Source organism: Ostrea edulis, chromosome 4 (genome assembly GCF_947568905.1).
Source record: "Ostrea edulis chromosome 4, xbOstEdul1.1, whole genome shotgun sequence".
Taxonomy (NCBI): Eukaryota; Metazoa; Mollusca; class Bivalvia; order Ostreida; family Ostreidae; genus Ostrea; species Ostrea edulis.
In genome coordinates this window covers 41,049,603-41,063,285 of record NC_079167.1, presented here as the reverse complement: position 1 = coordinate 41,063,285, position 13,683 = coordinate 41,049,603, and the positions used below count along the sequence as shown (strand labels likewise).

Genomic DNA, 13,683 nt, shown 5'->3' with positions numbered 1-13,683 from the left:
TCTTTGAAATATAAAATGTACCCCAATGTGAGCAACTGAAATTGCCAAATATCACATCTGATAAATGTAAAATGTATTGCAATGCTTGATTAACAATTATGATAAAATGATAAAGTAGATCTGGATAAGAGTATGAAAATTGTTTTAATTACTCATGTTAATATAAAAATAATTGATTGTATCATCTTATGATCACAAAGTGAGATGAAGGAATCTTTCAAAGAAATATAAGTTGGATATATAAGAAATAATGATGTTTGAAATAAAAACAACATAGAAGATGATACAACCCCCCCCCTCTCTCTCTCTCTCTCTCTCTCTCTCTCTCTCTCTGCAATCAATATCTTCTCCTCTCTCTCTCTCTCTCTCTCTCTCTCTCTCTCAGCAATCAATATCTTCTCTGGTACAACTGTTTTACTCTTCTATTTCACTGCCTTCACTGGAACTCTCAGACTCATCAACCAAAGTGGCATCTTCCAGGAACTCCCCCCAATCACGTACACCTATTCGCCCCGCTGGTTGGTGCCGTGCATACCCCACATACCATAGAATGGCTGCAATGTGTGCACACATGCCAACAACACGAGCACCAGCCTTACACTTACAATACCATGCAATTATTGCACCCTCTGCATACTTTATCCACAGAAGGTAGGACCTGGATGACACATGACGACTCTGCATTCTGATTCGTACTAGACCTGGCTCCTCCTTGTGGACATGAATGGCACAATCTCCTTCAATATGTTCCTGGGCATAGCTTGGGGATAATTTCAGCTGGTACGTGCCACATGTCAGAGACCTCAGTTGCTCTTCATCCAGGTTTGGAAAGTCAGTGATATCATCCATTTCCTCCCAACAAGCTGATCGTCTTTCCAATTTGTTTTCTTCAACATGCTGCCGAAGGGTGTTGATTTGCTTTGATAAGTAAATCATTTTTGTACCAAGGATCTGGTCATCTTCAGCATTACCATTAGAAATACTTTTCAAGTACCTATAATGATAAATCAAGCATAACCTGAATATAAACATTCTGGGGGGTTTTATGTATCAATATACTTAGAGTGTATATAATTACGTAGGTAATGGTATTATGATTTCATTTTAATTTCATCTCTTTACAGGATTTTATTGTGAGATGCATGTTTATCTGCAAGTTATTGGAATTGATTACAATATACCTGTTACTGATGGTACAAACAATCTTAACAAAATTTCCAATGTACGGAACCTGGCTCATTGGCAGGATTTTCCCAAGGTAACGCCATGCTTTATCCTACCATTCGCTGACTCAACCACCCATCTTTTCTGTGATTTTAAAATATGTTAACATAAATATATTATGAAGATATATTTTTCTGTAACTAAGTTCTTTGCATTGCAAAATAAACCTAAAATTCACATGAAAAATAAGACTTACCTTTGTCACTAATCGACTAATATTTGCACTTTCAGTTGACATCTGCCTGTCTCCATGAGCCATAAAGGATGGCATCTGTGCCTTGATACCTAGTTCCTCCAAGTAATCCAAGGAGTCTCTGAAACCACGGTCCACTACAAATACATCATCCTCGCAAACCCATCCCTGTATGTCATCGATATTTCTTTTCAAAATGTGGTTGAGTATGGAGGCATCATTGTTTTTTGCAATGTAAGGGCCTAATACAGAAACAAAGTAGCCTGTCGATGACACAATGACCATAGGTTTCACAAGTGGCCTGCCTTTGTGGAGACTGTAGGATTGACGTTGAAATCTAAAATTACCACTTTTGTTGATGTAGATGTACGTCCCATCCAATATAAGTATGGCTTGCTGAGTTGTGTTATCACCAAAAAGTGTCTGGACAAGGGGTCGCGTATGCTTATTGATTATCTCCTCTCGTGTTTGGTGACCAAATCCAAGTTTTTCTGTGACAAAACCTCCAGTCATCAATATATTGCGGACAGCTCGCACACTCCTTTGTATACTGGATTTGGAAATATTAAACAATGTGGACAAAATCTTGTTTGACTCCCCTCCTCTCAATTTTAGCAAAAAGATTGCAAGGCTGGTTCTGGTAGTTCTAGCAGGAGTTGTTTTGATTTTCCCCTCGATAAACAGCATCATGTCATTGAAAGAAGCTTTCGATATCCCTAGTAGATCTACATATTCAGTGTCTGTAAGACTTTCACTGTCATAATCTAGCCTTGCTTTCTCACTTCGTATAATCTCAGTTCTTAAGAACTTGATCAGCTCAGTTATTGAAGTTTTATTGAACTTTGTTGTTCTTGCTGCTGGGTTCAAACTTTCAATATCTCTCTGCAGGTGTTTTGGGCATCAACGAGCTCCAGCAGGAATTATGACTTCTTTGGTGATAAAGATTCGATGACGAAATCCCACTGGAACCACAACTAGCTTTGGTCCTGGCCTTTTGCAGATGCAACATGCAGCATGTCCTCTTGATGTGCAAGGAAAAGGAAGAGTTACCGATGGTGGACCGAACTGAGGTGTTAAAGTTGTAGATGATGTTGATGGTACAGATTCACCTTGACAATCTGTCGTGCTTGCCATGCTGTGACCTTTGCGTTTTATGTGACGTGCACACATGCACCTACATCTGTTGCATAGGAAGTCATCGTCACCTGGTGTTCTCCCAGATAGTTTGGAGATAACTACTCTGTATTTTCTTGCAATGCTGTATCTGTCTTTCTGTCGTACCACGCGTGGACAATTACAACAGTTGTATGATTTCTTACCAGGCATCTGAAATGTCAAATAAAATCTGTTTCATTTTACATATTTTTTCTCAATGTTACTTTACAGGAGGGGGGGGGGTGTTGTTTCTTATAGCAAGTATGACCTATAAAAGTAACATCAAAAACCCTCAAAATACTAGAGCTTTGGAAGGCTTTACCCACTGAACTCCCACCAGGGCTTTGCTTTAAACTAACTAAAGGCCTTAATGATTAATGCTAATTGAATTAATGGTTCAAACTACCCTTTTCCATCAGTTAGATTTAAAAATATGTCCAGCTACTCAGGAAAGAGATGTTTCATATAATTAAATTGTTCTTGAAAATTATTGATTAATATTCTGTCCATATTTCTATAAGGAAATTACAGATATGGATGGGAAACAATGTCAAAACTGTTAACTATGTTGAAATATAAACTGTATATGACGTTGGTAAATAAATAATAATTATAATAATTTTGGCCAAGCCTGTCCCGGGAACCAAAATTCTACCCCTGGGATCATGAAATTTACAATTTGGTAAAGGGCTACCTGCTCCTTTTAGATATCTATTTATTCTCAATTTTGGCATCAATAGTATTAAAGAAGATGTTATTGAAACGTTTTACACATAAAAACTATCTATCAAGTTTGGTCTCACCCTTCAATCAGAACCACTATCCCGAAGATCATAAAATTTACAAATTTGGCAAAGGCCTTCCTGTTCTAGCCTACATGACTATGTACAGTAATTGTTTTTCTAACAGATTTGAGGTTGTAGAAAAGAAGATTTTTAAAATTTGGTGAAGTTTTAGCAGTGTTTGAAAAGAATTCTTATCGGAGGGTAAAGTTTTCTATTGTGAACGCACGGCGGATGCTGACCAAGCGCATTAGAAATTAATGGAAATTCCCAAGCCTATCATTCACAACTAAATGTCTAATAACTAACTCTGTGTTATAGTTTATCAGTGTATGAAACGTTTTTAGAATACAATTAAAATGAAATTATTCTATAGTTTTATACTTGTCAAGCAAGGAAGGGAAGAAGAAACAAACAATTGAACACCAAAAAAAAAAAAAAAAACCCGAAAGTTAAATACATATATTACTCACACATACCAAGTAGCAAGTACCACAAATATTCATGTCAAAACACACCAGCATAATAAAGAAAGAATCTGAAACACTTTACACCATTTCCCGGAAATAATTTAGATATACACAAGTATGCATCTTTATAACTTATACTACAGAGTTTAGTGAATAATTGCCGGTAGAAATTTAAAAAACATGAACGTAGAGTTAATTTTCCGTAATCAATAATGAGGTTGATTTCAATTGAGAATCAGGTTGTCAAGAATGTGAATCCATACAAACTAGGAATGCAGTTGACTTCTGACCTATGTGTTTACTAGCAATCAAATAAAACAGATTTATAATGCGTGAAACTTTATATGATTTATAAACATTTTCACGCATTATAAATCTGTTTTATTTGATTGTTAATACATAGGTCAGAAGTCAACTGCTATGTAAATAAATTTGTCATTATTATTGTATAGGAATATTGTATATATTTTTTATCTTGCACAGACAAAAAGTCGGCTGTGTTTTTATTTCCTTTTTTTCTCTCATGTAATATTTCATAATGTTGTATCATGACGTCATAATGATCTTTGTTAAAACGTCAATACACTCCGTGAAAATTGAAAATGAAAGCGGTTGAGTTATTTTCAGCGTTCTAATTTTTCTTTATTATACTATATTACTCAAAATTTGATAAGGATCACTAGGTTATATATGTGTAATTTACCACTAACATAACAAAAGACATAAATTTGACTCAGAAACGTGTTTACTCGGGTTATGAATGAAAATTCATGAACGGAATGAACTTTGATCAATATGGAATGCTTGAAATCTGATAACAACACCAAAAGGCATTTCATTACAAAAAGTTAACAGCAAACCAGAGAAAGAATTACAGTTTGGGGGGATAGTCCATCATTACACTTAGTCGATGAAGTGTCAATACCGGGTATGGCCTCCCCTTGCATCAATGACGGCTTGACAACGTCGAGCCATGCTGTCAATAAGCACCCGGATGTTTCCAATGGGAAGGTTCTTCCACGAGGGCGTGTCCGAGCTCTGCCAAAGTCGTGGGTTGTGCTCTACGGCGTGAAAGGGCAACCTGTAGCATGTTCCATACATGCTCAACCGGATTCAAGTCCGGCGAGCGCGCTGGCCAGTCCATACGGACAATTGTCTCCTGCTGAAGGTACTGCTCCTCCACCCTGGCGCGATGAGGACAGGCGTTATCATCTATCAGGATGAACTCAGGGCCAACAGCACCAGCGTAGGGTCTGACGTAAACATCGAGGATCTCATCCCGGTACCGCACCCCCGTCATTGTTCCTCTCTCCAGGACATGAAGATCTGTTCTTCCATCCCTGCTGATTCCACCCCAGACCATGATGGAACCACCACCATAACGGCCATGTTCACTGATGTTGGCATCATGGAAACGTTCACGTTGTCGTCGCCACACTCGGTGCCTCCTGTCTGTAAAGTCCAAACAATACCTGGACTCATCCGTGAACAGAACTTGAACCCAATCGCTCTGTGTCCAAGTGACATGATCTTCAGCCCACTTTAATCGCTCCCGCCGGTGTCGAACAGTCAGAGGGACTCGGACACATGCCCTTCTCGAGTTGAGACCTGCGTTGTGAAGCCGATTCCGTATCGTCTGCGTGGACACATTCACCCCCGAGGCGTTCAGGAGGTCGTTACGTACGCTGGTTGCTGTCCAGAAAGGATGGCGTCGTGCCTGAAGAGCCACAAAATGGTCTTGGCGTTGGGTTGTCGACCTCTGACGACCACCCCCATGTCGGTGTGCTGCTGTACCAAAAGTTTGCTGTCGGTTCCAGGCCCTATTTACAACGCTCTGACTGACGTTTAGTGCATTTGCAACGTCACGTTGTGAATAGCCAGCGTTAAGCATTCCAATACATCTGTCCAGTTGTTCTGTCGTCAGGCGACGCCTTACACGTTGAGGGGGCATTGTGTTGATAAACGTAGTGTAAACACTCAAGTGAGTTTGAAATTTTAGAAAGAATCAGACACCGATGCCTGAGTGAAAATCGTGCAATGGTAGCAAAAGCATAAACTGTGATGAGCAACGCATTTCCCATGGCATGAAATGCACGTGCAAGTTTGTTGAAGACGTTTTTGATTTCACTAGGACACAATATTGTACGGAGGCTGTTAGGTGCCAGGGTATAGAATTAATATTTATTTAACTGGTGGCCGCCACTTAATTTAACTGGCGGCCGCCACTTATTAACTGGCGGCCGCCACTTATTATCTGGCGGCCGCCATATAAATTAACTGGCGGCCGCCACGTAATTTATGTGGCGGCCGCCACTTATTATCTGGCGGCTGCTACTTATTATCTGGCGGCCGCCACTTAATTTATATGGTGGCCGCCAGTTAATTTATGTGGCGGCCGCCACTTATTATCTGGCGGCCGCTACTTATTATCTGGCGGCCGCCATATAAATTAACTGGCGGCCGCCACTTATTATCTGGCGGCCGCCAGTTAATTTATTTATGGCGGCCGCCAGTTAATTTATGTGGCGGCCGCCACTTATTATCTGGCGGCTGCTACTTATTATCTGGCGGCCGCCATATAAATTAACTGGCGACCGCCACTTATTATCTGGCGGCTGCTACTTATTATCTGGCGGCCGCCAGTTAATTTATTTATGGCGGCCGCCAGTTAATTTATGTGGCGGCCGCCACTTATTATCTGGCGGCTGCTACTTATTATCTGGCGGCCGCCATATAAATTAACTGGCGGCCGCCACTTATTATCTGGCGGCCGCTACTTATTATCTGGCGTCCGCCATATAAATTAACTGGCGGCCGCCACATAAATTAACTGTCGGCCGCCACTTAATTTATATGACGACGGCCACTCAGTTTAAATCATTTATATTGCTGTCACCAGTTATTCAATTCCTCTCTCTTTTTCTATCTCTCTCTCAAAATGAAAGGGGTGCAATCCCTCCCAATGCTTAGTAATATGTATGTGATATCTATATATACAATTAAGAGCTTGTCTACGAGAAAACCATGCAAATATATAAAAATGAAGGAAATGGTGGTCATCAATATCATTTCTAATCATTTATATCATTGGAGTATATGGTTGGAATAATTATAATTTGAGGTCAATTTATTGATAGGTCGTTTCTATTTTTAGTAACAGCACATTTTGTATTTACACGTGGATTAGTCTTTGAACACAAGAAAAATCCTTAAATATTAGGGTTTTATTTTTTCAAAAATGCAAATCAATTCTGAAGGTTTATGAAAACAATGGATTTTTTTTTAATGATATTTCCATGTAAACCACTTATGGAGAAATCATGTTTGACATCATAAGTGTCCATATAGAGATTACATGGAGCCTGTAATTTGGCATTGTGCCAAACTTTTTTCATTTTGTGTTATATGGTCAATTTTGAAATAGGTGTTGCTGCAAAAGTAACGCTTAAATTTCTTTAAAAGTGTATAATACTTTGATACCAAATCCTTGTCTGTAAAATATAAAAAAATTTACTTTGGACTTTTGGCCGTTCATTTGCAATTAAAATTTAAAAACTGACAAAAATGAATATTTTTAAGCATTTAAAATTATCTTTTAAAGATTAAAGATTTAAAATTTGTGATATTAGATGCATAAATTGTTTGGAAATTTAATTTTATTTATAGATTTAACATTTTCTAATAAATAAATACCAGTAATCTACTATTTCATATGAAAAACGGGGTCTTTTAATGAAATAGACCTGTTGCTGGAATTACCTCCCCTTTGATGCACTCTTCATACATAGAAGGTACAAAATGATAGCAATATTATGGAATGTTATGATTCCAACTTGAAATGGGATTTGAGAATTTGTACATCATGTTTATGTGATATCAGTGAAAGACATAACAGTATCTGTGAATGTAATCCAGAAATTTCTAAATATTGGCAGGGTTTAAAAAGTATCCGGTACTTCGTCCTGTTATACTGCAAACTAGTACCAGTGGTCAGGCATTTTGTCATTGAAGATCTTTCCTTGATAATCCATGCATTAACCGAGAATGCTTAGATGTTATATGGAGGAAATCAAAGAAAATATGCATCTGTAGTCAGTTGAGATGGAGCATGTGAGGATCTAGTGCAGCCCCCCCCCCCCCCCCCTTCCCCGAATTTTCAAAATGTATTTACCATCATGATTGATGACAAAAATTTGTTATTAGTTTACATATATGCACTAAGTAATGAGGACAGGACAAAATAAGAAAAGGGTGAAATAAAAATGCATAAAGTGAACTCAAAGAATGAAGAATGTATACTGTAACAGTTTGTTCGGTATCTTTCTTCTTCAGTGCTCAATGTAACAATATGACATACTTGATGCTTAATCATAGGTTACGATTCAACATGCGAAAATTTACACCTTTCTCTATTTTACCAACAACAAATATATAGATATTGTAAACTGATGGTATTACGTATATGTATATGCTAACGTAGTTTCTTAAAGTCATTGATGTAGGTAGAGTTTGGATCACTATACTTTGTTCATCATGAGAAATTGATGGGGAAAAAATTTGGAAAAATCATTTATCTGACAGGGAAACCGAAGATTATTTCGATCAGGTCTCTTTAGCTAAACCAGCCTCCCCCCTCTACTTTTTTATGGCAATCAATAAACAATTGAAATGGAAGCTTGAACTGATGAATTAAATCCTTGGACCCCCCCCCCCCCCCATTATTATCATTATCAAGGATTTTGAGCTTCGGGTTGTGTTAAAAGTAATTTTTAGGGAGGTTGGGGGGTTCTATAAAAAAAATTGCACCCACCCACACCCTCCGCCCTGGTGATGAGTGCCAACTACGGGGCCTCTCCACCTAGCTACACTGTATGTGTTTAGACAGGACAGACTATACCAGCCGGGTCAGGTATAAACAGTACATTTCATTACAAATTATATTTCCAATTATTACAAGCGAACTTCTTTACTTTTGTGCGAATTCGGACGTTATTATTATCTGATTTTCATCTTCGGTGCAATTTATGTGATTACTGTCAGTTGGTATTTAAGTTATATTTCATTTGTACGTGTAATGGTGTTGGGAGTGGAGTGCGAATGCAAAGAATATTTCTGTATTTAGATATATTCAACATTATTGATTATTTTATGATTTTAACAAGATCATTCACTATCTAAGAGCATTTTACCATTACCACCCCTCTCCTCTCAATATAATGTTTATGATCATTAATTTCCGGTATTGAATATGGCTGCTTCGAACCCTTTCGCATGGATTTAGAATGTAGAATAATACGCTACATGTAAGATAAAAAACAAAAGAAAAACAAGAAAAGAACATGCACATTCCTTTTAGCTCACCGGGACGACTATCCGGATAGCTGCATGTATTGTAATGACCCCAGTGTTGGCGTCGGCGCCACTTTAAGGAAACATTTTAACCTGGGTTATATCTTCTAAACCAAGGGGGTAGGGTTTTGATATATCCCTTATTGATTCCCCATGAAGAGACCTTTGATGTGGTACCAAGACTTTCGACCTTGTGATCTTGACCTATTTTTTTTAAAAAACTTCAACCTGGGCTATGTCTTTTGAACCAATAGGGATAAGGCTTTGATATTTTACATATATAGATGCCTCATGAAGAGACCTTTGTTTTGGTTTGACCTAACAACCTTTGCCTTGAACTTTGACGTACTGTTCAAAAACTTTATCTTGGTTTTATCTTTTGAACCAAGAGTGATAGATCTTTGATGTTTCAAACATAGATGCCATTTCTTTTGTTACCAGAACTGTCAACGTCGACCTTGGACTTTGACCTATTTTTCAAAAACTTTTAACCTTTTGAACAAACGGTTAGGTACAGTCATCTGACCACTCTTGTTTATATGTACATATTAAGCATGTTATTTAATTGTTTAAGGGTTGCTGCTCAATTTTTTTTCTGGGTACTTCATTTGTTAAAGTTTGACATCTAAAACTTCCTAACCACAAAGTACTTTTTATACGCCCGTCTTAAGACGGGACGTATTATGGTATGGCGTTCATGTCCGTCCGTCTGTTAGCTTTTTCGTGTCCGACCCGTAACTTAAATACTACAAGGCCTAGAATCATCAAACTTTGTCTGTAGATACATCTTGGGTAAAAGGTGTGTCGCACATTAAAACCAGGTCACTGTGACTTTTCATTAAGAAGATATGGTCATATATGGCAAAAACTTGTCCGGCTCATAACTTGAAAACTATTAGACCTAGAATCACCAAAATTGGTCAACTAATGCATATTAGGTAGAAGGTGTGTCGCATCCTACTTTAAGGTCACTGTGACATTTAATTAAGGTGATATAAAAAAAAAAATGTTTTAATGGGTACAATCTATACTGTTAACAATATGTGACGGGCGTATCATGTGCCGTGGCGGTGCACTTTATTATCTAATATATTGTACCTGACAACTTCATATGACGTGTTAACTGTCCCGAGGAAAAGATAAAGATTTGGGGTATTATACTGTGGATATTTATTAAGTTCTGTCTTCACACAAGTTTTACCTTTGAACTTAAAGCACGTCAGTCTTTAAATTGGTCTAAATGTTACTATGGCAATAATTTTATTTGTTTTAGAATATCAATATTGTGACTCTCATACAACTTTTGAAAAGTTACATTGCTGTCTGGCTTAGTATTTGCGATTGAGTTTGATTATTTCAGAATGTTTTCAATAACCAGTCAGATTTTTAAAAAATATATTTATCCTTATTGTATCCATGGGAAAAGCAAATCTATAAAGAAATATGATCCAATTGCTCGTGGTATATTTAAGTCTCTGTAGGACCACAATGTAAACTAGTCATTTGTACTAACCGTGCTATCCTGTCTAAATAAAGAATTTATTATATATAGCATAATATAAATTGGCATGAAATTTGTTTTTAAAAATTGCATTTTAAAAGTACACAAATATCAATTTTGTTAAATCACAACTATTCATACGATGCATATTATTTTTTTTAAAACGTTATTTTTTCAAATTTTGCAATTTGTCACCATGGCAACCAGGACCCATAGCAACAAAATATGATTGATACATACTTCTGGTCATCTGATGTGAAATCATAAAATTATATAAGACTTAATAAGATAACAAGGACCATGCATGGCAAACAGCCAGAATAAAAGCTCTACAAGCAGGAAAAAATGCCCAACTTGAAGTATTAATATATTTACTATAATCGAGAGTCCAAAGACAGATTTTTGGTATATCGTAAATATACTTCTTCTCTATAAGGTGAAAGTAATTTTGAATAAATCAAAGCGTTACTGTTTGACTACTAGTTGATTCAAAAGTTATCATTTTCTGCAATTTATCAAAATCTGGAATCGTGCCAAATTTGTGACCTTTGTGCACTTAAACGGAAGTAAAATTTTAGATTCCCACTAAACAATATGAATATGCATATCCTGTTGTTTTATAAACTGTGTCAATTTTTAAAAATCCATTTTCAATAACCTGTTAGAATTTTTGAATAGAAAGGGTAAAATATACATAATTTTACCCTTTTGTCAGAACAAAAGTGCTATTTTTAGTAACATGGCTGCAAATCCCTATCCAATGACTACACCCCCGAAAAAAATATGCCAAAGTATTTGATATTGATGTACTTTGTTACACTCAAAATATGTTGTTGATCCGACAACCTTGCTTCCATCACATTTTGCATGGTTTTCTCGTAGACAAGCTCGTAAGAGCATTAAATTATTGTTTTTCGATTGTACTGTTAAATACGTAAACCCACGGAGCTGACCCTCCAATTTTTTGACAACGTTCAATTTCTATTATTTTCACATGCAAACTATAATTATTTTCACATGTAAAATAAGATTAATTGGCGGATTGGCCCCCACCCCACTCTTTTGGTGGTAGTAATGAATGGTAAAAATGTAATATTGAATGAACTGATCAATTGAAGAATGAACGGAGCCCTCTCCCTCCAATTTAGGAGTACGAAGTTTGGACAAAAGAGACATTTTAGGTTCCTTTTCTGCTTGTCAACAATTGTAGAAGACAATTTCTCCTCCGACTGTCCCTATGCACTTTGAAAAACGATGCTGCGTGTTTGTGTACTATTCTAAATCTTTCCAAAATAATCACTCAGCGATACGAATTACATTGTTTTTGCAATTGGCAGCCGCCATATATGAATTAAGTGGCGGCCGCCACATAAATGAAGTGGCGGCCGCCAGTTAAATAAATATTAATTCTATACCCTGGCACCTATCGGCTTCCGTAATATTGCCAGTTACGCAGTTATTAATTTTTTAAACAGAAAAATATCTATGATCCTTATCAAATTTTGAGTAGTATACTAGTATTACTTGTGTGGATATTATACAGTTATTGCATGATAGTGAGGGAGATATGAAGATTTATTCACCCAAGAAAAATCATATTCCCCGAGGGCAATGCCCGAGGGGAATATGATTTTTCTTGGGTGAATAAATTTTCATATCTCCCTCACTATCATGCAATAAATTGTTTATTATACCGAAACAAAGCAAGACCACAAAATTGTATTTGAGATTGGAGTTTACTCATCTATACACTTTACATGTATGTAGCTGAGATCGCCCTAGCAGTAACACCGCGCCGTCAACATATATATAGAAGGTACAAACAGCGAAATACAGTGATATGATAAACAGTTTTTGTATTTCCATTCTCCTTGAATGCTGATTTACCTGCTTGTTTTTGTATCAACCAAAATCAGGCGATTTTAAAACTGTATATCAGAGACCCGCATATTTTGTGCCTTGTGAACTATGAAAGTAGAATGACTCGGACTTATTGTGACGTCATAATACACTTCGTCTACTTTGACGTTATGGAAAATGCACGAAGATACCCAAGGGGACATATGATAGGGAGATAATATGATATTATGATGTTTGAGAGGGAGATATGAAGTTTTGTCATCCCTGGTACCAATCGAAACTACTCGGCTATTTTCGTAACCGCAAATGAACCGGTTACGGAAAAAGACGAGCACGTGATCCGATTGCCTTGGTACATGACTGTCTAGACCAATCAGATTACGCGTTGCACAGAATTCTCATACTGAGGTACTGTTTTGTACCAGGTTTGAATTTTACTATATCCTGGACCAACCGGTATTACTTGGGCACCATTACATATATAGTGCATTATTGTGTGGTGGACTAACTGTTTAGTCCCTTTCAATGCTATATGCCCAGGCATATATATATATATCATTATACAAACGTTATTTTAGTACTTACTCTGTCATAAAACAGTTGTGGGGGGACAGTATAAATAATGTCTGTGACGGAACTGGGGAGTCCGTTGCAGCAGGTTAGTACGGGCTGGTGCATGCTTCAGGCAAAGGTAGGGCAGCACTACTCATTTGCCCTGTCCATGCTTCCCAAACCTGGTATCACACAGGAGATGGGCGAGAAGGGCAGATCTCTCCTCCCCCTTAGAACGCGGTGACCCGTCCAGGTCTTGGTAATGTATTTATACTGACATAGGCTGTGTCCCCTATATGGATAGTTAAATTGGGCTCACTGATAAGCTCTCCAGCGCCCCATGATAAAAACTGTCTATGCGGAGTTTACCACCATATTCCAGTATTTTTTTTTTATTGATCTGATTAAATAAAGTATAAACCTTAATCGTGTTGTACATCATACTACCAAGAAGGTTAATGGTTTCCAGGGATGGTATGTATGCTTGCCTTAATTCTCAGGTCATGTGTTCATCATCATTACAATAATTAATGCATCCTCATCGCTATATCAATACATCATTTCGCGAATTTTTTCTCATTTGCCGCTTTTTGAATT

At 37.3% G+C, this 13,683-nt stretch overlaps 2 protein-coding genes and 1 pseudogene across 2 annotated transcripts in view; all 3 read right to left on the bottom strand.

The window, feature by feature from the left end:
• Positions 1-13,683, bottom strand: part of LOC125670090 (uncharacterized) — a 675,065-nt gene that overhangs the window by 570,523 nt on the left and 90,859 nt on the right. The window lies entirely within an intron of this gene.
• On the bottom strand, positions 321-1,262 carry LOC125669003 (uncharacterized). The gene is made up of 2 exons (XM_056162654.1): positions 1,182-1,262; positions 321-994 (listed from the first exon to the last, which is right to left on the bottom strand). Exons 1-2 carry the CDS (start codon positions 1,238-1,240, stop codon positions 415-417), a joined length of 639 nt encoding a protein of 212 aa, XP_056018629.1. The 5' UTR covers positions 1,241-1,262; the 3' UTR covers positions 321-414.
• On the bottom strand, positions 1,275-2,748 carry LOC130054129 (uncharacterized; annotated as a pseudogene).